Source organism: Mirounga angustirostris, unplaced genomic scaffold (genome assembly GCF_029215605.1).
Source record: "Mirounga angustirostris isolate CCGP_5_RB_7025 unplaced genomic scaffold, mMirAng1.0.hap1 SCAF_11, whole genome shotgun sequence".
NCBI lineage: Eukaryota > Metazoa > Chordata > Mammalia > Carnivora > Phocidae > Mirounga > Mirounga angustirostris.
The window spans coordinates 62101984-62129095 of NW_026991719.1; the positions used below are offsets into that span (position 1 = coordinate 62101984).

Sequence of the window (27112 nt, forward strand, 5' to 3'; positions counted from 1 at the left end):
AGAATGAGAGACAGAGAGCATGAGAGGGAGGAGGGTCAGAGGGAGAAGCAGACTCCCTGCCGAGCAGGGAGCCCGATGCGGGACTCGATCCCAGGACTCCAGGATCATGACCTGAGCCGAAGGCAGTTGCTTAGCCAACTGAGCCACCCAGGCGCCCTAAATAAATAAAATCTTTAAAAAAAAGATGTAATCAGTAAAACGTGTTAAACTACCTTTAACCTCTTTATAGCAAAGTACCACTTTATACCCTATAACTGAAATAGCAATAATGTCCACTGTCCAAGGTACAGTGAAATGGGTAATCACACATTCTGTTAACAGTGTAAATAATTGCAAACCCTTTAGAAAGCAACTGGTAAATGATCAAAGAATCATAAACATTCATAACATTATACTCACTAATCCCTCTCTTAGGAATATAATCTAAGGTGATCTTTTAAAAAGCATTTTAAGTATAAAGTTGTTGTCACATTATAAAAATTAGAATTTTAGAATTTTAATCAGTAAGAGGAGATGCAACTAAATGGATTAAAAATAACTATGAAAGAGGGGCAACCTGGGTGGCTCAGTCAGTTGAGCATCCAACTCTTGATTTTGGCTCAGGTCATGATCTCAGTGTCATGAGATCAAGCCCCACATCGGTGTCAGCACTCAGTCTACTTGTCCCTCTCCCTCCCCCTCTGCCATTCCCTTCCTCAGGCATGCGCACACTCTCGCTCTCAAATACATAAACAAATAAATCTTTTTTTAAAATTTTTTAAAAAATTAACTATGAAAGAAACAGAAAGCAAAATAGAAATTACCAGGGAACTGGGGGAGGAAGGAATGGGGAATTACTGTTTAATGGGTAAACAGTTTTTCTTTGGGATGATCAAAAAGTTCTGCAAGGGGCGCCTGGGTGGCTCAGTCGTTAAGCATCTGCCTTCGGCTCAGGTCATGATCCCAGGGTCCTGGGATCGAGCCCCACATCGGGCTCCTTGCTCGGCGGGAAGCCTGCTTCTATCTCTCCCGCTCCCCCTGCTTGTGTTCCTGCTCTCGCTATCTCTCTGTCAAATAAATAAATAAAATCTTAAAAAAAAAAAAAAGTTCTGCAAATTGGGGTGGGGGGAGGGGTTAGCCTGGTGATGGGTATTAAAGAGGGCACGTATTGAATGGAGCACTGGGTGTTATGTGCAAACAATGAATCGTGAACACTACATCAAAAACTAATGATGTAAGGGCGCCTGGGTGGCTCAGATGGTTAAGCGTCTGCCTTCGGCTCAGGTCATGATCCCAGCGTCCTGGGATCGAGTCCCGCATCGGGCTCCCTGCTCCTTGGGAGCCTGCTTCTCCCTCTGCCTCTCTCTCTCTCTCTCTGTCTCTCATGAATAAATAAATAAAATCTAAAAAAATAAAAAAATTTAAAAAAAATTAAAAATTAAAAAAAACTAATGATGTAATGTATGGGGATTAACATAACAATAAAAATTTTAAAAAAAACTAATGATGTAATGTATGGTGATTAACATAATAAAATAAAATTTAAAAAATACACAAAAATAAAAAAAAATTTTTTTTAAAGTTCTGCAAATTGATTGTGGTAAAAGTTACACAACACAGTTAATATACTTAATGCCATAAAACTGTACATTTAAAAATGGTTAAATGGTAAATTTTATGAATTGTAGATCTAAAAATGATTAAATGGTAAATTTTATTCTGTATACTATAATAAAAAGAAAAAATAACTACAAAAAAGGATTTTAAGTAAAAAACTGATTCCCAAATTTAATCACAACTATTTATAACTATGTGAACATTATATATGCACATGTACAAGGAATTAAAAGAACCTTTGTGGGGGAGATGAGACAAACCACTGGCTGTAAGGCAGCAGTTCCCAATGGGGGCAGTTTTGCCCCTGGGTACATATGACAATGTCTGGAAACAATTTTGGTTGTATGGGATTATCGCTGGCTTCTAGTGGATAAAGGACAAAGGATACTGCTAAACATCTTATGATACACACAAGAATCCCCTCACAACAAATAATTATCTAGTCCAAAATGTCAACAGTGATTCTATTCAGAAATCTTGGTTTAAAGTAATACGATTCAAAGAGTCTTCCATATTTAATGTGTCTATATTTTTTAAAGGTTATATGGTAAATATAAAAATGCATTAAAGGCTCAGAGTTTTGGGCTCTTTTTCTTTCCCCTATGAACTTCCATCACAATCCATAATTTTTACCCCAAAGAGAGAGAGAGGTAGGGAACCAAAGGACAAAAATGGAGAAAACAGCAAATTGTCACACATGGATTATTTTTCTGCAAACTGTTCCTCAATGGATTACAACAAACAGAACAAATCTGGGACTGATAGGCTTTAACACAATTTCCATGGTCCTGTCCATATGGTGGTTTTTTATTCTCTATTATATTTTATTACTTCTCATTCATTTCATTATAGCTGTTTATTTTCAAATTTGAGACCTATTACTGTCTTACACCATTATTTCTCCATGATAACTTTAAAAAATATTATTCCTCAAACACAGCTTTGTAAATGCAAACTAATAAATGTTGAAGAAATGAAATCAATCACCAATTTTTAAAAAAAATCTCAGTAATAAATGAATGCTAAAATTAGTAAGTGAAAGTTTACTGAAGAACAAGATATTTACAAGGTATCTCCCCAAGAATCATTTGTTAAAAATGGAAAAAAAATTAACTTCACATAGAAAAATCTGGTGGGGGGCGCCTAGGTGGCTCAGTCATTAAGCGTCTGCCTTCGGCTCAGGTCATGATGGGCCCCGCATAGGGCTCCCGGCTCAGCGGGAAGCCTGCTTCTCCCTCTCACACTCCCCTTGCTTGTGTTCCCTCTCTCGCGGTCTCTCTCTCTCTGTCAAATAAATAAATAAAATCTTTAAAAAAAGAGAGAAAGAAAAATCTGGTGGATACCACTTTAACCAAGTGACCAAAATTATTATCACCAGTAATGGGACCAAATGACATCATGTGTCTCCTGCTAAGAGGCACTTAAAAAGAACACACCATCACTCCTGTTGTTTTTCTGCCCAAAATCCATAATCTAATCATAAAGAAGCATCATACAAACCCAAATTGAGGAGTATTCTATTTTTTTTTTAAAGATTTATTTATTTATTTGACAGAGAGAGAGAGACAGCTAGAGAGGGAACACAAGCAGGGGGAGTGGGAGAGGGAGAAGCAGGCTTCCCGCCGGGCAGGGAGCCCGATGCGGGCGAGGGGTATTCTAAAAAAAGAACTAGACTGTACTCTTCAAAAAAGTCAAGGGTGCCTGGGTGGTTCAGTTGGTTAAGTGTCTGACTCTTGATTTCGGCTCAGGTCATGATCTCAGGGTTGTGAGATCAAGCCCCATGCTGGGCTCCTTGCTGGGCATGGAGCCTGCTTGAGATTCTCTCTGTCCCTCCCTCCCTCAAAAAAAAAAAAAAAATCAAGGTTAGAAGAAAAACACCGTACAATTTCACTCATATGTGGAATTTAAGAAACAAAACAAACAAGCACGGGGAGGGGGGGGGGCGGAGAGAGAAGCAAACCAAGAAACAAACTCAACTACAGAGAACAAACTGATGATTACCAGAGGAGGTGTGTGGGGCTATGGGTTAAGGAGCTGATAGGGAGGGGCGCCTGGGTGGTACAGCTGGTTGAGCATCGAATTCTTGGTTTCATTTTTGTTGTTTTCTTTTTTTTCAACTCTTGGTTTCAGCGTGAGTCGTGATCTCAAGGTCATGAGATGAGCCCCACATCAGGCTCAGTGCTCAGCACAGTCTGCTTGAGATTCTCTCTCCCTCTCCCCCTCCCACTCGTGCGCTCTCTCTCTCTCTCTCTGTCTCTCTCTAAAATAAATAAATAAATCTTTAAAAAATAAAATAGTTAATAGGGATTAAGAAGTGTACTTGTGATAAGCACTGGGTGTTGTACAGAAGTGTTTAATCACTATATATTATACACCTGAAACTAATATTACACTTATGTTAACTAACTGGAATTTAAATTAAAACTTAAAACACCTGTCAAGGTCAAGAAGACAATGAGAGGTAGAACTTCCAAGTTAAAGAATATAACCAGAGAATATACAAATGATAATGTAGTTGAAACAAAATGTTAACAATAGTGACTCTAGAAAAAGGGTAAACAGGAGTTTTGTACTCATAACACTTCTTTTTTTTTTTTCTTTTAAAGATTTTATTTATTTGACAGAGAGAGAAGGAACACAAGCAGGGGGAGTGGGAGAGGGAGAAGCAGGCTCCCCACTGAGCAGGGAGCCCGACGTGGGACTCAATCCCAGGACCCCGGGACCATGACCCCAGCCGAAGGCAGATGCTCAAGGACTGAGCCACCCAGGCGCCCGTACTCATAACACTTCTTAAATTTGAAATAATATCAAGATAAAAGTTACAAAAAATTTTGTAGCATTTTAACTCTTCAAGTATCTTCCTTTTCTAAGGACATGGAACTATTATAGGAGACCAGTTTCACTTAATCTGACTCCATGTCTAATCTGAGAAAACAGAACAGTTTAAAATATATCACTGATAATTTGCTAGACAAAAACATACAACTTTGTATATCTGGCCACTTCAATCCTCTATTTAAATACCAAGAATCATCATCGAGGATGATAACATTTAAGAATTTGACAAATACAGGATGAAAACAGTCCACACGAAGGATGGTATGATTTAAGAGTAATATTGGACATCTAGTTTTAGTTTTATATAAATCTCCACCCCTTCCTATTTTCATACTTCACAGACTAGAGCTATTTTCTTGAGTGTAATATTTACCATGTAATTTTAATCATTTCACTTTATCATTGTTCATGAAAAGAAGTTTGTATTACTCTAAAGACATATTATTTGATTTTCTAGGATATAAAAAGGCATAAAATGAAGAACTAGCATAGAAAGCCTTTTCAAATCTAACCCAAATAACCTTCCTTTTTTCACCTCTACCTCCCATATCCTCTCCAATCACAATGTCTCACTGTTCTCAAGGCACAAAAGGGCCCCTCTATCAAGTCCCTAGACATGACCTTTGCACCACCTAGAACATCTCCCCTCCTTGTCAACACTACCACCTTGCCTTAAGTCCCAACTCAAAACTGCCATCCCTCTCTTTGGAAAATATTGCCATTAACTCTCCAAAGGAATTTTTTGCTGTTCTTCCACATTTCTTGGTTCATATCTTTGTAACTGTACTTAACCACATCACAGTGTATTTCAGTCATTTATTCCTCCACTTAGCTCAATATTAATTATCTATGAATTCCAATCATCTAGAACTGTGGTTATCAAACAGGAGGACTGCGCCACTCCCACACCCTCACCACCCACAGGGACCATCTGACAGTGTCTTTAAACATTTTCAGTTGTCAAAACTGGTGGTGGTGGGGGTTGTTACTATTATCTACTGCGCAGAGGCCGGGGATACAATGCATACACAGAACAGCCTCCCACAGCAAAGAATTATCTGGACCAAATGTCTATAATGCCAAGACTGAAAAGCCCTGACCTAAAACAATCCCTGGCTCATGTTAGACCTTAAAAATGTTTACGAAAATAGAATAAAACACTAATCAAAGAATTTGGAAACATAAGAAGGGATATATAATATGGAACAGTACAAGCTCAAGAATTGCCAAGACAGTACAAAGAAGAGCAATGTGGGCATTCATGCCCTAGCAGATTTCATAAAAAGCTATAGTTATTAAGAATATGTGGCACTGGCATAGGGATTACAACAAACACACCAGGAATGACATCATATACAATGGTGGAGCAAGTAATTCCAAAATTCTGTCCCTCCACTAAGGCAACAATTACACTAGTAAAAAATTTCTGAATCAACATTTTTGGAAATCTAGAATCTAATAAAAAACCTACAACTAACAGGGAACAGTTAATAGAAAAAGTTGCTGAACATCAGTATGAGAGCACTGTGGTGTTTTAACTTTATGCACCTACCATGTCCCACTCCCAGTTAGATGGCAGCCATGAAGATAGTGGTCCACATTCCCAGTGAACTTGCAGATGCCAAAGGTAGTGATGTGGATCCTATTCTTAAAAAATTGTGGTTGTGTGTTTTGACCTGTTTGGCCATTATCTAACAGACTGGGATGAGGGTTGTCTTTCTTGCACCCACCTCAGAATTTTCTCAGGAGGAGCAAGTTCCCAAAACAAACAGGATTTGTCCAAAGTTTTTAAAGGCAAATATACTATCCACAGCCACCAGGGCAAGGGGTAACAAGTGGGCCAGGCACTTGACAGACATAAAAGGATGGGAAGAAAGAAGCCAGATAGAGATACAGGAAAAAATAAGAGCTCCAAAAAGCTCCAGCACATACCAAGGAATTTGGAAGGCCACACCTATGCCCAAGACTGTACACATGCTCAGAAAAGACAATAGACCATAAACTTTCACCTTTAGCTGACCTTTAGCCTCCACCCAATCAGGAAGTGAGAGTCACAAAAGAGTTTTAAATGGACTGGCAAAGCACTGAGAAGTACCCCCAACACTGAGCCAATCTGCAAAGAGAGAGAGTTGTTTTGGTTTGGTTTGGGTTTTTGTTTGTTTTTGAACTTTTTTTTTTTTTTTTTGCTTGTATGTATTTAAGGAAAGTTTTGTCAAACCACTAACTAACCAATAAGCTACCAGAACAAACACTTCAGTATCCAGACATAACTAATATAGCCTTTGTGAAAATAGGTAAGAAAGTTCACTAAGCAGGAGCGCCTGGGTGGCTCAGTCGGTTAAACGCCTGTCTTCAGCTCAGGTCATGATCCCAGAGTCCTGGCATCAAACCCCACATGGGGCTCCCTGCTCAGCCAGGAGCCTGCTTCTGTCTCCCTCTTCCCTTCCCCACTGCTTGTGCTCTCTCTGTCTCTCTCAAATAAATAAATAAAATCTTAAAAAAAAAAGTTCACTAAGCAAAAACCACAACAAGAAGCAACAACAAACCCTGGGGAGGGGGAAAAATGTTTTCCAGAATTGCCATATTACAATATTCAAATTATCTGTTTTCAACAAAAACGTAGAAGCATGTCAAGAAATAAGAACATATGGCCCATTCCCAGGGAAAAAAGAAGAAATTAACAGAACTGTCCCTGAGGAGGCCCAGATGTTGGAATTAATAGGCAAGGACTTTAAATAAACTTTTAAATACAAAGAGCTAAAGAAACCAGCATGTCTTACCGAAGTAAAAATACACAAATTATAAAAAGGAACCAAATAAAGTTTTGGAGTTGAAAAATACAATAGCAGACATGAAAAATTCACGACAAAGGTTCAACAGATCTGACCAAGGATAAGAAAGAATACATGAATTTAAAGTTAGCACCAACTCAGAGTACCCAGTATGAAAAGCAGAAAGAAAACAGAATGAGGAAAAATGAACAGAGCATCAGAAACTTGTGAGATACTATCAAGCATAACACATGCATAATGACAGTCACAGAAGAGAAGAAAAAGGAGCCGTAAGAATATTTAAGTAATAGTCAAAGCAGCCCAAATTCATGAAATACATGAACCTACATATCCAAGGTCAATGAATTCTGAGAAGGATAAAGAGTTCCACAGTGAGACAAAATATAATTAAACTGTCAAAGCCAAAGAAAATCTAGAAATCAATGAGTACAACTGACAAGTACAATGGATCCTCATTAACAGTTGAACACCATGGAAACCAATAAAGTGAGATGACATATTTAAAGTGTTGCAAAAAGGGGCGCCTGGGTAGCGCAGTTGGTTAAGCATCTAACTCTTGGTTTCAGCTCAGGTTATGATCTCAGGGCCCTGAGATCAAGTCCTGGTGGAGTCTGTTTAAGACTCTCCCTTCTCCCTTTGCCCCTCCCCCTGTGCTCTCTCTCTTAAATACATTTTTAAAAATTGAGTATTAAACTGCTGCAAAAAAAAAAAAAAACAACAAGAATTCTGTATCCCTGAAAAATGAATAAATAGGCTAAAAAATCAAAAGCTGAGGAAAATGCACTGCTAGTATACTTGCCCTACAAGAAATGCTAAAGGGAGCAATCAGGCTGAAATGAAACAACACCACAGTGTAACCTGGAGCTGTATTATAAAATAAAGAACAATGGTAAAAGCAACCACATTAGGTAAATACCAATGCCACTTTTTTCTTTCTTTTCTTTTTTTGATTTGTAACTATTCAATCTCTTGAGTTAATAATCAAAAACATCCCGGGCGCCTGGGTGTCTCAGTCGTTAAGCGTCTGCCTTCAGCTCAGGTCATGATCCCAGGGTCCTGGGATCAAGCCCCACATCCGGCTCCCTGCTCGGCGGGAAGCCTGCTTCTCCCTCCCCCACTCCCCCTGCTTATGTTCCCTCTCTCGCTGTGTCTCTCTCTGTCAAATAAATAAATAAAATCTTTAAAAAAAAATAAAAAAAATAATCAAAAACATCCCAAAAAAGAAAAACCCAGAATCAGTGGCTTCACCAGTAAATTCTACCAAACATTTAATGAATAATTATCATCTCTCAAATTCTTCCCAAAAACAGAAGAGAAGGGAACATTTAACTCATTCTACAAGGCCAGCATTACCCTGATACCACAAAGACATCACAAAAAAAGAAAAATACAGGCCAATATCTCTTATGAATACTGACGCAAAAATCCTAAACAAAATACTAGCTACTGGGGCGCCTGGGTGTCTCAGTCGTTAAGCGTCTGTCTTCAGCTCAGGTCATGATCCTGGGGTCCTGGGATCGAGCCCCACATCGGGCTCCCTGCTCTGCAGGAAGCCTGCTTCTCCCTCCCCCACTCCCCCTGCTTGTGTTCCCTCTCTCGCTGTGTCTCTGTCAAATAAATAAAATCTTTAAAAAAAAAAAATACTAGCTACTGATACAAAATCCTAAACAGAATGCTAGCAAGTAGAATTCAGTAACACATTAAAGAATTATACACCATGACCAAGTGGGATTTATCCCAGGAATGCAAAGTGTGGCAAAAATAAATCAATGTAAAATACCACATAAATAGAAAAAGGGGGAAAATCACATAATCATCCAAGTTGACACAGAAAAATCATCTGACAAAATTCAACACCCTTTCACAATAAAAACACTCCGAGAACTAGGAAGAGAAAGGAACTTCCTCAATTGGATAAAGAGTATTAATGAAAAACTCACAGCTAACATCATACTTAATAGTGAAAAGACTAAAAACTTACAACCTAAGATCAGAAACAAGACAAGTATGGTTGTTTTTGCCATTTCTATTCAACAGAAATTTAAAAAGAAAACAACAATCCAAACAGCAAAGGATAAAGTAGTTTGTAGAGGACATGATCTCACATATAGAAAATCCTAAACAATCCATAAAAAAGTAGAGATAATAAATGAATTCAGCACAGTTGCAGGATATAAGATCAACAAGCAGAGAGTAGTTATATTCCTATACACTAGCAATAAACAATCCAAAGAGAATATTGAGAAAACACTTCCATTTACAAAAGCATCAAAAAGAATATATAGGAATGAATTTAATCAAAGAGGTTCAAAACTTGTACAATGAACACTACAAAACACTGCTTAAAAGAAATTAATTCAAGGGGAGCCTGGCTGGCTCAGTCAGAAGAGCTTGCAACTCTTGATTTCAGGTTCATGAGTTCAAGCCCCACATAGGGTGTAAAGATTACTACAAAAAATAAATGAAAAAAAGAAAATAAACAATTCCTATTAAATGGAGTGACATCTCATGTTCCAAAAGATCTAATATTGTTGAGAGCAATACTCCCCAAAATATACAGATTCAATGTAATCTCTATTAAAACTGCCCCAGCCACTATTGCAAAAATTGAAAAGTCAATCCTAAAATTCATATGCAAATTCAAGGAACCCCAAATAGCTAAACCAATCTTGAAAGAGGACAAAGTTGGAATACTCTCACTTCCCAATTTCAAAACTTGCTACAAAGCTCAAGTAATCAAACAGTGTGCTACTGGCATAAGGTTAGACAAATAGAACAAAAAAAAACAAATATATCCATACATCTATGGTCAACTGATATTAGACAATGACGCCAAGACCACTAAATGGAAAAAGAACAGTCTCTTCAGCAAATGGTGCTAGGAGAACTGGATATCCATATGCAAAAGAATGAAGTTGGACCCCTATCTCACACCATATACAAAAATTAATTCCAGGGGCGCCTGGCTGGCTCAGTCAGTAGAGCATGTGACTCGATCTCAGGGTTGTGAATTCAAGCCCCACAATGGGTGTAGAAATTACTTAAAAATAAAATCTTGGGGCACCTGGGTGGCTCAGTCGATTAAACATCCAACTCTTGATTTTGGCTCAGGTCATGATCTCAGGGTTGTGAGATCAAGCCCCACGCAGGGCTCCACACTGGGCGTGGAGCCTGTGTAAGATTCTCTCTCTCCTTATACCTCTGCCCCTCCCTGCTCCCTCTCTAAAATACATAAATACATAAATAAAATTTTTAAAATCTTTTTAAAAAACTAATTCAAATTGGATCAAAGACCTACATATGAACTAAACTATAAATTCTTAGAAGAAAATAGGGATGCCTGTGTGACTCAGTTAAGCATCTGCCTTCAGCTCAGGTCATGATCCCAGGGTCCTGGGATCAAGTCCCGCATCGGGCTCCTTGCTCAGTGGGAAGCCTGCTTCTCCCTCTGCCCGCCGCTCCCCCCTGCTTGTGCTCTCTCTCTCTGACAAATAAAAATCTTTTAGGGGCGCCTGGGTGGCTCAGTTGGTTAAGCGACTGCCTTCAGCTCAGGTCATGATCCTGGAGTCCCTGGATCGAGTCCCGCATCGGGCTCCCTGCTCGGCAGGGAGTCTGCTTCTCCCTCTCCCACTCCCCGTTTGTGTTCCCTCTCTCGCTGTGTCTTTCTCTGTCAAATAAATTAAAAAATCTTAAAAAAAAAAATCTTTTAAAAAGAAAAAGAAGAAAATAGAGGGATAAATCTTCATGACTTTAGATTTGGCAATAATTTCTTGGATGGCACCAAACACTCATACAACAAAAGAAAAACAGATAACTTGGGACTTCATCCAAACTGAAAACTTTCATGCATCAAAGAACACTACCAAAAGAGTGAAAAGACAACCCACAGAATGGGAAAGATATTCACAAATCATATATTTGATAAGGGATTAATAACCAGAATTTATTTTAAGTAGGTTCCAAACGCAGCATGGAGCCCCTTCCGGGACTTGAACTCACAATCCTGAGATCAAGACCTGAGGTAAGATCAAGAGTTAGACACTTAACTGACTGAGGCACCCCAATATCCAGAATTTTTAAATGACTCCTACAACAACAACAACAAAAATTTTAAATTGGGCAAAAGACTTCAATAGACATTTTTCCAAAGATATACCAACAGCCAATAAACACATGAAAAGAGGCTTTATATCACAAGTCATTAGGGAAATGCAAATAAAAACTACAATAACACTTCACACCTGTTAGTATAGCTATTATTAAAAAAAAACAAAATACTGAAGTATAAATAATATACAGTGTTATCTTAATTTCAGGTACACACATACTCAACACTTCTACACATTACTCAGTGCTCACCATGATAAGTGTAGTCACTATCTGTACCAAACATTATTACAATCTTATTGACTATATTCTCTATGCTGTACTGTGCATCTCCATGACTTATTTATTTTATAACTGGAAGTTTGTACCTCTTAATCCTCTTTATTTCATTTTAGTTTCTTGTCAATTCATTTGTTTTATATTTTGAGTATAATTGACATAGTCAACTAAATTTTTTAAGTTAATTTAATTCTAAAATAAACTGTATAAGCTCATTTTTCTAAAAGACAAAACAAAACAAAAAGCACTGTTGACCAAGAATGCAGAGAAATTCTTACCCTTATACAATGCAAGTGGGAATGTAAAACAGCACAGCCACCATGGAAAACAGTTTAGTGGTTCATCAAAAAATTAAAGCTAGAATTCCACTTCTAGGTACATACCCAAAAGAACTGAAAATAGAGACTTGGACAGACATTTGTTCACCAATGTTTACAGAAGCACTATGCACAACAGCCAAGATAAAAACACAAATGTCCATCAACAGATGAATGGATAAACTAAATATGTATGGTACATACATAATGAATGGAATATTATTTAGCCTTAAAAAGGAATGAAATTCTAGGGGGGCCTGGGTGGCTCAGTCGCTGGGCCTCTGCCTTTGGCTCAGGTCATGATCCCAGAGTCCTGGGATCAAACCCCGCGTCAGGCTCCCTGCTCTGCAGGAGGCCTGCTTCTCCCTCTCCCACTCCCCTGCTTGTGTTCCCTCTCTCACTGTCTCTCTCTCTCTCTCTCTCTGTCAAATAAATAAATAAAATCTTAAAAAAAAAAAAGTAATGAAATTCTGATACATGCTACAAAATGGGTGAACCTTGAGGACATTATGCTAAATAATGAAATAAGCCAAACACAAAAGGACAAATATTGTGCAATTCCATTTATAAAGAAGTATCTAGAATAGTTAAAATCAGAGACAGAAAGTGAAAAGGTAGTTACCAGGGGATTAGGGGAGAGGGGAATGAAACTTACTGTTTAATGGGTACAGTTTCAGTTTGAGATGACAAAAAAGTTCTGGAGTTGGACAGAGGTAACGGATGCACAATGATGCAGAATATTGGGAGATACAGGGATTCTTTGGGAGGTCAAGGAAATGTTCCAGAATTTGACAGCAATGATGGTTGCACAACACTGAATATATTTAATGTACTTAATGCCACTGAATTATACACTTTAAAGTGGTTAAAATGCTAAATTTTATATTTTATTGCAACTAAAAAATAACAAAAGAAATATACAAACAACAAGGTTGGTAACAGTAATATTTGTCCATTACCATTCTCCCTTCCAGCACAAGAAAAATGTCTTAAAATCTGTTTCGAAAGTTCATAGGTATGCATGTATAAGCTATCTCCGTATCTGCCATATTTGTTATCAGGGAAATATATCTCTGTGATTTATTAATTATCTTCTTGTCTTGTGTTATTTATTTTTAGTCTAAAAGCACTTAAGAGCAGAGCTTAAATTTTTCTGGTTTAATTAGGCTCAGTACCAACAGTACCTACTTGGGCAAATAAACACTATTCAGAATTGGTATGAAAATGTCAACCTTGGGCACCTGGGTGGCTCAGTTGGTTAAGCGACTGCCTTCAGCTCAGGTCATGATCCTGGAGTCCCAGGATCAAGTCCCACATCGGGCTCCCTGCTCAGCAGGGGGTCTGCTTCTCCCTCTGCCCTCTTCCCTCTTGTGCTCTCTGTCTCTCATTCTCTCTCTCTCAAATAAATAAATAAAATCTTTAAAAAAAAAAAAAGAAAATGTCAACCTTTCCCGGGTGCCTGGGTAGCTCAGTCGGTTAAGCGGCTACCTTCAGCTCAGGTCATGATTGCAGGGTCCTGGGATTGAGCCCTGCATCAGGTTCCCTACTCAGCAAGGAACCTGCTTCTCCCTCTGCCTCTATCTGCTACTTCCCCTGCTTGTGTTCTATCTCTGTCAAATAAATCTTTAAAAAAAAAATGTCAACCTTTCCAAAACATTTAAGAAACCATGAAGGGGGCACCTGGGTGGCTCATTCGGTTAAGTGTTTGACTTCAGTCACAATCGCAGGATCCTAGAATCAAACCCCACATCAGGGCCCATGCTCAGCAGGGAGTCAGCTTCTCCCTCCCCCTCTCCCTCTGTCCCTCCCCCTACTTGTGCTCTCTCTCTCTCTTTCTCAAATAAATATTTTTTAAAAAATGAAGACTTCCTGAAACCAATACTATACTGTATGTTAACTAGAATTTAAATAAAAATTTGAAAAGAAAGAAAAAGACACAATGGAGGACTAAAAACATTCCAGTCTATTTTTTTAAATATAAAAGTATACAGGCTCTAATGGAGGTAAGAAATTACAAATTTGTAATAAAGCAGCAATATTTGAATAAGGTCAGCATTCTGCCTTATTATGTTTAAATAGCGGTCTCTGTGTAATACTCTAAATAAAAATTACATTGCAATAAAGGTCACCATGTTCATGTGGGCCTAATTACTAAAACCTTCAAGAAATGTTTCATCTCACCTCATACACTGATTTCTGCTTTAGTAAATACAGCTCATTCCAATGATACACCACACCCCACCCCACCCAAAGACAGTCTGCAAATGGAGACAAGAGGCAAACAATGTGGCAACAGCAAGAAAGCAAAGCAAAAAGTTTTATTCCTGTTTTAAGGAGTTATAAGAAAAGGGTCTTTAGGTGAGAACTGTGGTTCTATTTCTCTGCAGAAAAATAAATACAAATTTAAGACATTTAGATTTTGGAGACAAAAAAAAGCACCTGTTTCCACAATTCATCCTTCAAGTTAGGCAGGTAACCCTAGCTCCCATCCAGAATAATCAGGTTATTGTTTAGAATTCAGATGTCAGAGACAAATCATGGAATACACTAGTAAGTGGGTGGCAATATTCAGGAACACAAGTCATTTAAATTTTTTTAATATCTACTGGAATGGGGATGAAGGAGGAAGAAGTTCCCAAAAGTCATCCTTTCCTGACTTTAAATTCCATTTTTTATCCAAGTTCATTCTACCCGATTCAAGTACTAAACTACTGTGTTCTAATACCATATATGTCATTAGTACTCAGCTGGTACTTAGCATCTGCTACTATACTTTTAGGGGGAATGGGAATTGAACATATAGGTCTATATACTCCTAAATATATTCCTTGTCTAAAGGACTGTTCTATCTTCTCAGTATTTCCAATGATTGGCATAGAGTAAACTCAAATGTAACCCCATGCTCAAAATATTCAAAGGCTCCCCATGCTGGGGCACCTGAGTCATTCAGTCGTTAAGCGCCTGCCTTCGGCTCAGGTCATGATCCCAGGGTCCTGGGATTGAGCCCCGCATCGGGCTCCCTGCTCAGTGGGAAGCCTGCTCCTCCCTCTCCCACTCCCCCTGCTTGTGTTCCCTCTCTCGCTGTGTCTCTGTCAGATAAATAAATAAAATCTTTAAAAAAAAAGCTTCCTATGTTTATAAAGTCTGAAATTCCTAAGCATAGCATTCGAAGCTCTCTGCAAGATAATTCACACATGACTTTCCAATCATACCACAACTCAGCTCAAAGAAGGTTCCCTTCCCCTCTTCTGAATTTTGTTTTACTTCTCTTATAATAAGCAACACACTCTGCTTAGAGTTCCTTGTTTAAAACTCAGAGTACTCTCTACTGGAGTGTAAGCTCCTCAAAGGAGGAAACTGGTCAGGGTTCATCTTTTTCCCATGTGGGAAATAACATATTGCCTTGTACAAAGGAATAATAAATGCTTATTAAAATGAAGATAATGTCTGCTCAGGCATTCCTTAAAAGAAGAGTGATTTGTTGAGTATTAAAAAAAACAACCCTGGGAAAAAAACCCCACAAAACAACCCTGAAGTCATTTAGTACCCTCCAATATCTTCTCTTCAGTGTCTAAACTGAGATATTCAGTAAGCTGTGTTGGATGCATGATAGTCAGCCTTTGAAAGAAATGTATTATTTCATATACTTAACAAGTAACAGGTGCAGTCACTTTAACATGAAACATTCACTCTTTTTTTTAGTGCTTCTATTTATTTTTTTATTTATATATATATATATTTTAAAGATTTTATTTATTTGACAGACACAGCTAGAGAGGGAACACAAGCAGGGGGAGTGGGAAAGGGAGAAGCAGGCTCCCGGCTGAGCAGGTAGCCCGATGCGGGGCTCGATCCCAGGACTCTGGGATTATGACCTGAGCTGAAGGTAGATGCTTAACGACTGAGCCACCCAGGCACCCCGAAACATTCACTCTTGATTCTCTACTTTTAGCAGACACTTAGAATACACTATGAAAATTCATAAATAGGGTGTTTTGTGGTTTTGAATGTTGGGGATACATATATGAAGAAGGGGAAAAGGGGAAAAGCAAAAAAAAAAAAAAACCCACCAATAAGAGGTGGGCAAATTCTTCCCAACTCTATAGAAATTAACCAAACCTAGCTTCAAATACCTAAATTAAATGGCAGAGAATGAGCTGATTGATAATCTTAGTATTAAAAGAAAATACATTTTAAAATATAGTAAAAGCAAAGATATCATATGCCTCCTGATAAAATGTGCTGAGAAAGGGGCGCCTGGGTGGCTCAGTCATTAAGCATCTGCCTTTGGCTCCAGTCATGATCCTGGGGTCCTGGGATCAAGAGCCCCGCATCAGGCTCCCTGCTCAGGGGGAAGCCTGCTTCTCCCTTTCCCACTCCCTTCGCTTGTGTTCCCTCTCTCGCTGTCTCTCTCTCTCTCTCTCTGTCAAATAAATAAAATCTTTAAAAAAATAAAAATTAAAAATAAAATAAATTAAAATGTGCTGAGAAAGACACAACATCACTTCATAGTATTTCTAGCAAAATACGTGATCACAAGGAAATATCAGACAAACCCAAATTAACTATCCTGTTCTTCAAAAATATGTAAGGGGGAAAAAAAAGCACGGTACAGTGCTCAAGAGTAAAGAAGATTAAAGAGACATGACAATGAATTGCAATGCATGCTCCAAAACTGGATGCTAGACCAGAAAAATTTTTTTTTCTTTCACTATAAAGGACATTATGAAGCAACTGGCAAAACATGAATAAGGTCTGTAGATTAGGAACAGTATTGTATGGGGGCGCCTGGCTGGCTCAGTCAGTGGAGCATGCGACTCTTGATCTCAGGGTTGTGAGTTAAAGCCCCACACTGAGTGTAGAGATTGCTTAAAAATAAAATCCTAAGGGGGCGCCTGGGTGGCTCAGTCCTTAAGCATCTGCCTTTGGCTCAGGTCATGATCTCAGGGTTCTGGGATCAAGCCCCCCATTGGGCTCCCTGCTCAGCGGGAAGCCTGCTTCTCCCTCTCCCACTCCCCCTGCTTGTGTTCCCTCTCTCACTGTGTCTCTGTCAAACAAACAAACAAACAAATAAATAAAAAATAAAATAAAATCTTAGGGTGCCTGAGTGGCTCAGTCTGTTAAGCATCTGCCTTCAGCTCAGGTCATGATATCGGGGTCCTGGGATCCCGCTTCAGGCTCCCTGCTCAATGGGGAGGCTGCTTCTCCCTCTCCCTCTGCCCCTGACCCCCTCTCGTGCGTACATGTGTGCACGCACTCTCTCTCTCAAATAAATAAAATCTTTTAAAAAAATCTTTTAATTAAAGAAACAGTGGGGCGCCTGGGTGGCTCAGTCGGTTAAGCAGCTGCCTTCGGCTCAGGTCATGATCCCAGGGTCCTGGGATGGAGCCCCACATCAGGCTCTCTGCTCTGCAGGGAGTCTGCTTCTCCCTCTGCCTCTGCTGCTCCCCCTGCTTGTGCTCTCTCCCTCCCTCTCTCTCTCAAATAAACAAATAAAATCTTAAAAAAAAGAAATAGTATCAATGTTAATTTCTAATTTTGCTAACTATACTCAGGCTACATAAGAGAATATTCCTATTTTGGGGAAATACATATTGAAGTATTCAGGGGTAAAGGAGCATCATGTCTGCAATTTACTCTCAAATGGCTCAAAAATAATGCAGACAGAATGATAAAGCAAATGTAAAAAATTACTATTTGCTGAATCTGGGTGGAGGGCCTATGACAACCTGCATACTATTTTTGCAAATTAAGTCTGAATTTGTATTTTTTAACTTTTTATTTTGAAATATAGTAAAAAGCAGATGATTATTCTTTATTTCCTTGAAGGTAGATCAGATTCATCTCCCAAGGGTACAGTTATTAAAAACATCTTTAAAAATCATTCAATAAAATATTGCATGAGATCAATGAGACATTGACAAGAAAGTTGTTCTAAGTAAATGTCTTTGATCTCTGGGTATTTTTAAAATGTTATCTATAAAAACACCAAATGTCTTTTATGGGAGTAGGACTAAGTTACTAGCCAAAATGTGTATTAATACAGATTTTTTTGAAGTATAACATAAGCTCCATGGGGACAAAGCTTTAATTTGTCTTGTTCACCTAAGCAGTACTTTGAACAGCTCTTGGCACATGGCAATAGTAATGAGTAATAACTAGTATTTGAGTAGTATGTCCCAGACACTAATCTGTGTCCTTTAACTCATTTAATCTTCACATAGTCCAAGAAATATTTGGTGAATGAATTAGTACTTTTTGCAGCATGACAATTACAGTCAGTTCTGAAATCACATGAGTTCCTAAAAATCACCAGGTTATGCAAAATTGTGCAATGAACACCAAAGGATTCATAGGGAAAATGGGGTTAGAACTACAACACTCAAAAAACTTCATCAGTGACACATTTTTTAAAAAGACAGAAACCTAATAAAAATGATAGCACAATTTTACAGTTTATACATGAGGTGATTAAAAAATACACAAACACAACAATAAATACAGCACTTTACCTTGAAAAAGACCTGAAGTTTGCTTGTGGAAGTACATCAGAAGGGCTGCAGCTCATGAATTACTGTGAAATGATATGGAAGGAGGGTTATCTGAAATCGGATGGAAAACTGTAACAACAGACGTGGATGGGAGTGGCTTACAACGCAAGGGGTGCACTGAGCTAGCCAACAGATGTTTGAGGTGTGAGGTGTGTGCATGTATATGCATGATTTAATGCAGTTAGTTCAGCTGGGTGTAGCTTCCTGTTTTCACCCAGGGAAAACTTTCTATAAAGGACCAGATAGTAAATATTTTAGGCTTTGTGGGCAGTTAGGTCTTTGTTACAACTACTCAACTCTGAGATTGTGGTACAAAAGCAGCCACAGACAATACAGACAAATGGGCTTGGGTGTGTTCCAGCAGAACTTTATTTACAAAAACAGGCCACTGGTTGGTGGTCATAATTTGCTGATCCCTGACCTTGCAGACAAAATCCTGCATAAGAAAATGCAAATTTTGTCTTATGCTCAAATTGTTCCCTGATGTATCAATCTTGTTGGGACAAATATGCATATTCAAAACAAGCATTATAGCAGAGCTAGGTTTGGAATGCTATCATATAAATCAAAAAACAGTTAAGATAATTCAAATAAGCAAAATAACAAATCTAGTATTACATGAAAATAAATTACTTTGATTTTGGACTTTATAAATCAGTGATTATCCAAAAGTCAACTGACCACTTCAAATGACCAAAATAAAAACTAAGGATAGATTTTGAACAATCATAGTCAATCAAAATCCGTGCATTAAATTCTACACAATCTTTAAGAAAAGTGGAAAATATTTGTGACAGTTCTTCTGAACTGAAATTATCAGGCTCATTTACAAAGGGCACATATGGCTTTTTCAAGATCATCAAGCCACAAAAGTTAACATACAAACTGCACTAGAAGATGAATAAGTTCTGGACATCTAATACATAGCATGGTGACTATAGTTAACTATACTCTATTACATGAAAGTCGGTAGAGAGTAGATTTTAAAATGTTCTCACCATAAGAACAAAAAAATGGTTATGTGAGGTGAGGGATGTGTTAACTAACCTTATCATGGTAAACATTTCAAAATATATACATATATCAAATCATCACGTTGTACATCTTAAACTTACACAGTGTAGTATGTCAACTATATATCAATAAAGCTGGGGAAAAAAACATACTAATTGCACAATAGTTATACAATATTTGTCCAGGAACTGAGTTAAAAATTCTAAGTTGACCTGCTTCCCAAGAGAAAACACTAATATATACCACAATCCTTTGCTCAAGCTACTATATCTCACATCTGGACTCTCCTCCAGTTTTCTTTGTCAAAACCGTACCTATCCTCCAAGGGCCTTCCCTGGACCCCATCAGAAATACCTTCCTACTCTGAATTTAGTTTTTACCTACTGCAGCATTTACTACTTTATATCCTGCTTCAAAATTATTTGTGTACATGTCTATAATTTCCTCTGCCATACGGAAAATAAGACTAATCTTTAGCCATACTAATCCTGATGCATGGGCAGCCCTTTTTCACAGTCAGCCCTCAATTGCTAACTCATCTTCAAGACCCAATATAGATACCACCTCCTCTGTAAAACTTTCCTAGACGTCCCCCAAATTAGGCTTTCCTTCATTTCTGGTACCCAGTAAAACCAATATACCTCTATTTTAGCACTGTTTCATACCTGCTTATGTACTTAATATCTCCCTCACTAGGTTAAGAATGCCTTAGGGAGGTGAGAATTTTGTATTAAACTTTGCATACCATAGCACAGTGCCTGACCCCTAGTTGATACTCAAGTATTTGATCAACTAATAAAGCATTCTCCTAAAATATGAAGTGCAGGATATAAACACATGAACACCACTGCCATACCAATAATTTCTTAAACAATATTGTATATAACAGTCAACAAGAAAGCTGGACTATAGATACCAAGAATGGCTACCTCAAGCCAAAACTGAAAGACAAAGTCTCAAGAAACAGGATCTCAAAATAGTGACTATAGCACACAATTCACAGAACCTTTTCCCAGGGCAAAAAGCACAATTGGCCAGAATAAAGGTCTTTTCGTAAGTATCATCCCTAAACATAAAAGGGCAGAAATCGGGACGCCTGTGTGGCTCAGTCGGTTAAGCATCTGCCTTTGGCTCAGGTCATGATCCCAGGGTCCTGGGATCGAGCCCCGCACAGGGCTCCATGCTCAGCGGGGAGCCTGCTTCTCCCTCTGCCTGCTGCTCCCCCTGCTTGTGCTCTCTCTGTCTCTGTCTCTCTGACAAATAAATAAATAAAACCTTTAAAAAAAAGGCAGAAATGGGAGAAATGGGGCACCTGAGTGGCACAGTAGGTTGAGCATCCGACTCCTGGTTTTAGCTCAGGTTGTGATCTCAGGGTCGTGAGATGGAGCCCCACATTGGGCCCTGTGCTCAGCACGGAGTCTGCTTGAAACTCTCTCTCCCTCTCCCTCTCCCCACTGCACTCTCTCACTCTCTAAAATAAATAAATAAATAAACAAATAAATAAATAAATAAATCTTTAAATAACAAAGGGTAGAAATATAATATCCTGGATATAATAATCTTTCAAAATGGAACATATCCTGAGCCACAATATTAACAAACTACTCAACAAAAAATGTTTCCTTTCCAATGTTTGCACAAATACGTGTACATTGATGACAGATGATATCATCAACAAAACACCTGTATCCTAACCATGTAAGTTTAAAAAAAAAAAAAAAAAAGATATGCATACATGGCTAAAGAAACTTCCCTTCAGCACTACCTTTCTTCCTACCCCCAAAGTAAAACCAAAAAATGATCAACATTCACATAAGCAGAATTATTTTTTTATTTTTTTAAAACTCTACGCCCAATGTGGGGCTCAAACTCACAGCCCTAAGATCAAGAGTCACCTACTCTATCGACTGAGCCAACCAGATGCCCCCATTTTTTTTTAATAACCTTATAGAACATCAAGTACAGGTTCATTTTGCAAATGACAAAGCAGAAGCCTGGAAAGGATAAATCGGTCCAAGGTCCTACAATCAGTTAAGCAACAGAGCTATACCTAGAAAACCCTGGTTTGGCTCAGAGTTCAGTGTTCATTCCTCTTACACCAGCAGTTCTCACACTTTTAATCTCAGGACCTCTTTACACTCTTAAAACAGTTAAGAATTAGCAAACATCACAAAGAGCTTCAGTTTATTGCCTTTTAAGAACCACTGTTATAACCATGTTACTTCCTCCAGAACTGCAGGCTTTATCAGTACCTATTAAACTTACTCCCATTTTACAGATGGAGAAACGGAGGATGATACCTTGCATGTCAGCTATCAAGCCAATCACAAGACAAACATTAGCATACAGGTACAGAGAAATCCTACTTAGATGCTCCTTTTATTGTCCTACTATATTCAACATTCCTAAGAGAAGATCTAAACATCATTTTCCAGTGGCTTAAACCATTTGAACAGCTTTTGCCAAAGTGCAAGAGAACATTCAAGTTCTGGAGGAAAGGACTTCATGTAAACCTAAGATTTGTCTGATATAATCCATAAATTTATTCAGACTCCAAGAGTGAAACAGACACATACACACAATTTCTTACAGAAAAAATTATTTCACACACCTGTATCTATAATTTCTTTAAGTACTACATGTATCTTATCTCTAGAAATATAATATATAACTGAAAGCTTATGGTCAACTATACCAAGGGTTGCCAATGAGAACTGGTATGATCAAAATTAAAGTCACAAAGGTCTTTCTTTTCACCCAATTAGCAACATAAACAACTGGTATTTAAAAGCTTTCAAAACCCTTTATAAAAATTGCAGGTACTCCCCCTCCACAGCCTGGCTTAATACTTTCCACTCGGTGGGAATGCAAATATTTCACAGATAACATTTTTCAAAATTAGGTTAGTAGGCAATGATTGTGACTTACTACCCTAACAGATACTTTCTAAGACACTTTCTCAGCATCTCTCCATTTAGATAACTTCTGCCTTTTAAAATTTAAGACCATGGAGCACCTGACTGTCTCAGTCGACAAGAGCACATGACTCTTGATCTCAGGGTTATCAGTTTAAGCCCTACACCGGGCACAGAGCTTACTTAAAAACAAATAAATAAATTAAAAAATAAAATTTAAGACCAATAACAAGTTATACTGCTGTCAGTTTTCAAGTAATCAGCTGCCATAATGATTAGAATGACAAGTCGGGGAGCCTGGGTAGCTCAGCAGTTAAGTGTCTGCCTTCGGCTCAGGTCATGATCTTGGGGTCCTGGGATCAAGCCCTGCGTCAGGCTCCCTGCTTTAGTGGGGAGCCTACATCTCCCTCTCCCTCTGTTCCTCCCCCCTGCTCGTGCTCTCTCTATCGCAAATAAATAAGTAAAATCTTAAAAAAAGAATGACAAGTCCCATCAAATCTCTGACCTTTATACAAAAAAAGTTTATCTGTCAATCATAATGATATTTCAAGAAACAAGCCAATCTTATTTAAAATAAAATACAAAACAAAACAAAATCTTTTAAAGACTGAGCCACTCATTTTTCAGTGTATGATTTAGCCAGGTCATCAGTTTATTTCCCCCCCTTCTTGCCTCTTGGCTATTTTTTCACCACAGAATCATAGAAAATATCTTTTATAAACATTAGTAAAAATCAGAACTATTCTTTGTTCCTATTTTTAAGTGCTCAAAGTTCTGATACAAAAAAATCTGTAACTATTGTGTAAAATAAAATTAATGATAATGTATAGAATTGCTCTATTATTTCTACCTCACATTAGGAGAGAATCAAGAGTGATTCAGTATTGTGGGTTCTACTCATTCAAGCATTACCTGTCAGATTATCCTTGACTATGATTATGACTTGAGATGAATGACACTTCAGCCTGAGACAGTTCTGAACACCCACTTGGTGCTCCTTCACAGTAAATAATTAGGGAGCATCATACATTTTTAAATTAACATTTATATATGTGGTTCTTTACAAGGGGTTTTTCATGCAGCTTAAGTCTCTCCTGGAATTAAGTGTTTCAGTTTTTCTCATCATCTCATCTGTACATAAAAGGCAAAATACTGTAAAAGCTACAAGCTCTAAGACCTACAACAAATAACCACAATGGTAGCTAACACAAACTTCTTCCACTGTAATACTTGGGCTAAATTAAAATGATCATAATCACATTAGACATGGCAGCTCAAGGAGGCATTAGTGCCTTGTGGTTAAGAACATAAGTTCTGGAGTCAAAACTGGGTTCAATTCCAGCTCTACCAGTTACAAGCTCTATAGCTCTAGTCAAGCTCTTTGATCTCCCTATGCCTCAGTTTCCTCCTCAGCTGTAAAATGAGGAACACTAAGTACCTACCCCATAGGGCTGTTTTGAGAATTAAGATTATACAGGTGAAAGTCAACAATAAGCACTTTTCAAGACCAATACAAAAAAACTGACCTTGGCATAAAATGAATGAAGTCTCCTTTTTGTGAGACTTTCAGTAAAATCTAGAGGTTATATTTACCTGTAAGGTACACCCTTCATGTAAATGAACATGAGCATCTAATAACCAGCCAACAAGTTGTACTGGGTACCTCTTACATGCCCAATACCCTATAAATAAAGGTTTATTGTAGCTGGACCAATTAACATAAATTCAGAAACCGAGACTACAATCTTTACATAGCTAGGGATCTATAATCTAAGAACTAAAGTGTTTTTTTTTCCCTCAAGGAAAGGAAATGATCGATCTACTGCTTATTAATGTAGAAAAATAGGCATAATAGGTATCACAGGCTCATTCCCAAACTCTACATGCTAGGTAAAGTGCTCTAAAAGCGTCAACCATCATTAATACTTACTCAAAGGCACATTTTGCCAACTACCAATGCAATTCTGATCCATGCTCCCTGTAGTTTTATTTTGCCACTAGGCGCCAAGGATACATTTCAGAGCAGAAAAATTACTTAATTCACAAGGGATGAAAAGTCAGATGTCAAACAGCCTGAAAAGCAAGCCAGCCACCTGTGTAAAAGTAGTATACATTTCATATTAACAACCCATATTTTTAGACACTATCAAGAGGCAAATCAGAAGCACAAGAGAATAACAACCTCAACCTGATAAACGTGCTTGATTGGGAAGAGGAGGCCTACCAGGCACAGCTTCCCTTGCAATAAATCTTACTTCCCATCGACCCACATTAACCTGCTCCTCATCCCTCACGGAATAAATTTTTTAAAAGTAGGGTCTAATTACTTTTGCTCGAAATTTGCCCAGAAAGTGGAGAAACATTTGAGGTCTGCCTTACCAACCCATTAAAGCTTGACTTCACAAGAAGTATACTGCGTTAGTACCCCCTTGCCTAGGGATAAATCCAAGGATACCCTTCAGGATCTGGAGTAGAGAAGGAATGTAAAAACCGAGCAAGACCCACCCGTTCACCCCCAAAAAAAGAGCTTGTCCCCAGGGGCTGCAGAAAAATAAAATCCGCAAAGCTGGGGTATTTCCCGTCTCCTGCTATCCAAACGCCACTAACTCGTCCCAGGATCTCACATCCTCCCGCCCGCCCCTCCCCCTCTACCGCCCCCCCCCCCACCTCCTCTCCTTACCCACGCAGCTTCCAGGCCCAAAAATTAGGAAGAACGACCGGGATACCAAAAACGCCTCCGACTTCGGGGGTCTCAATTCCACAGGCACCAAAGAATAAACTAGACGAGGCCAACTAAGCTTCACCGGTTAGGGGAGGTTGGAGGAAGCGCCCAACACGCCAGGCCGCGCCCCCCCCCACCCCCACCGCCACCGCCACCCCCACCCCGGGCTGGAGCCTACCGCCGAAACTCCGAAACCCTTCTCACCGAAAGAGAAAACGATGTCTCTTTCCGCTAAGCAACACAGAGGCCTAACCCACCAAGCCAAAGCTTTCCCAAACACCCTACTCAAAAGGCGCATAGACCCAGACCGTTAGGACCCGTGAGACGGGGCTGTATTTTACCTCATGGGCTCAGCAGTCATGTTTTCGCTTCAACGCCGTGTAGCTTCAACGACCGTAGGGCGCCGCTTTGCGCTCTCCGGCACGGGGTTACGACAGAAATGCAATGGACTCTTAGTCGTCACTATAGCTGGTGCAGGATCCTCCCCACAGCTCAAAGGCCGCTACCACTGCCCCCGCCGCAGGAGCCGCGGAAACAAAGCGACGCCGCCGCCGCCGCCATTTTGTTGGGCCGAGGCTCAGGCAGAAGAATTGGCGCGTCCTCCCTCTTCCTCTTTCCGTTACCGATTGGCTACCTCCTCCACAGCTCAAACTCTTATTGGTTACTGAAATTCACCTTCTTTGGGGGCCTGTTGCTAAGGCGGTCTACGTCATTTGATCCCCTCCACCTTTTCATTGGGGCTCCAATTCAGTCCCAATGACCTGAAAGTGCTAGTGACGTATTTTGACTTTATTCTGAAAATGCTTTTCGATCCATCCTCTTTTCCTTGACATATTGACAAAACAATAACAGCAATTTACATTTATTGAGTGTTTACTATATACCCGGCACTATACTAATCCTTTATCCGGATTATCTCATGTAATCCCTATTCTCTTTGAGGCAGACGGACGCTTGTTAACTACATTTTCCAGATGAGGAAACCAAAACACAAAGTCTCGTAGTAGTGGAGCCAAGATTCAGACCAGACACCACACTCTTTTTTTTTTTTTTAAAGATTTTATTTATTTATTTGACAGAGAGAGAGAAAGAGCGAGAGCAGGAACACAAGCAGGGGGAGTGGGAGAGGGAGGAGCAGGCTTCCCACTGAGTAGGGAGCCTGATGCGGGGCTCGATCCCAGGATCCTGGGATCATGACCTGAGCCGAAGGCAGACGCTTAACGACTGAGCCACCCAGGCGCCCCAGACACCACACTCTTAAACACTAATCTATATGACCATCCTGTATGTCTTCTTTCCCATATTCCAGGTTACGATCAAGTTCTTTACTTTTCTAGATGTTTTATATAGACTGTTCAGCATGCCAGCATGCTTACAAATATATATATAAGACCAACTTGAAATCTTCATGTAATTCTTTCAATACTGAATAAACTCTAAACTGCCACCTGAAACACACACACACACACACACAGGATGTGATGTGAAGTTTAGCTCACAAACCAACCAATCAAGGTCTATTTCCTTCTCATTACAGAGGTTCGGCTGGATGATCTCTAAAAGCCTTTCCAGCTTTTATGTTCTCTAATTGTCCACTGGTAATCTCTGCAAGTCACAAATTAGATCTGTAAAGTCAAATAGTTTCTAATTTCCAAATTTATTCTGACATACATGTTTTAGTTCATTTTATTTGCTTTTTCTGAAATAATTACTCCTGTTGTATTTAGGTGCTGCTTTCTACTGGAATTTCAAACGGTGAGCCTTTGTTGAATGGAACACTTTGATAACCTGATAAACACAGGCAAATTTTTTTTAAGATTTTTATTTATTTGATAGAGACACAGCGAGAGAGGGAACACAAGCAGGGGGAGTGGGAGAGGGAGAAGCAGGCTTCCCGCTGAGCGGCGAGCCTGATGCGAGGCCTGATCCCAGGACCCTGGGATCATGACCTGAGCTGAAGGCAGACGCTCAACGACTGAGC

At 39.0% G+C, this 27112-nt stretch overlaps 1 protein-coding gene across 7 annotated transcripts in view; it reads right to left on the reverse strand.

The window, feature by feature from the left end:
- The window catches only part of ATRX (ATRX chromatin remodeler), a 309326-nt gene extending 283605 nt beyond the window's left edge, over positions 1–25721 (reverse strand). For 4 of the 7 annotated variants that reach the window (XM_064574283.1, XM_064574282.1, XM_064574278.1 and 1 more), the window contains exons 1-2: positions 25473–25721; positions 18442–18503 (exon numbers count right to left, since the gene is read on the reverse strand). In XM_064574283.1, coding sequence (XP_064430353.1) covers positions 18442–18497 — 56 coding nt within the window. In that variant the 5' untranslated portion in view covers positions 18498–18503; positions 25473–25721. Of the gene's footprint in view, positions 1–18441; positions 18504–25089; positions 25111–25472 lie in introns of those variants that run through there. The other 3 variants (XM_064574281.1, XM_064574279.1, XM_064574284.1) reach the window with 2 other exon arrangements.
- Between the last annotated feature and the right edge of the window lie 1391 nt (positions 25722–27112).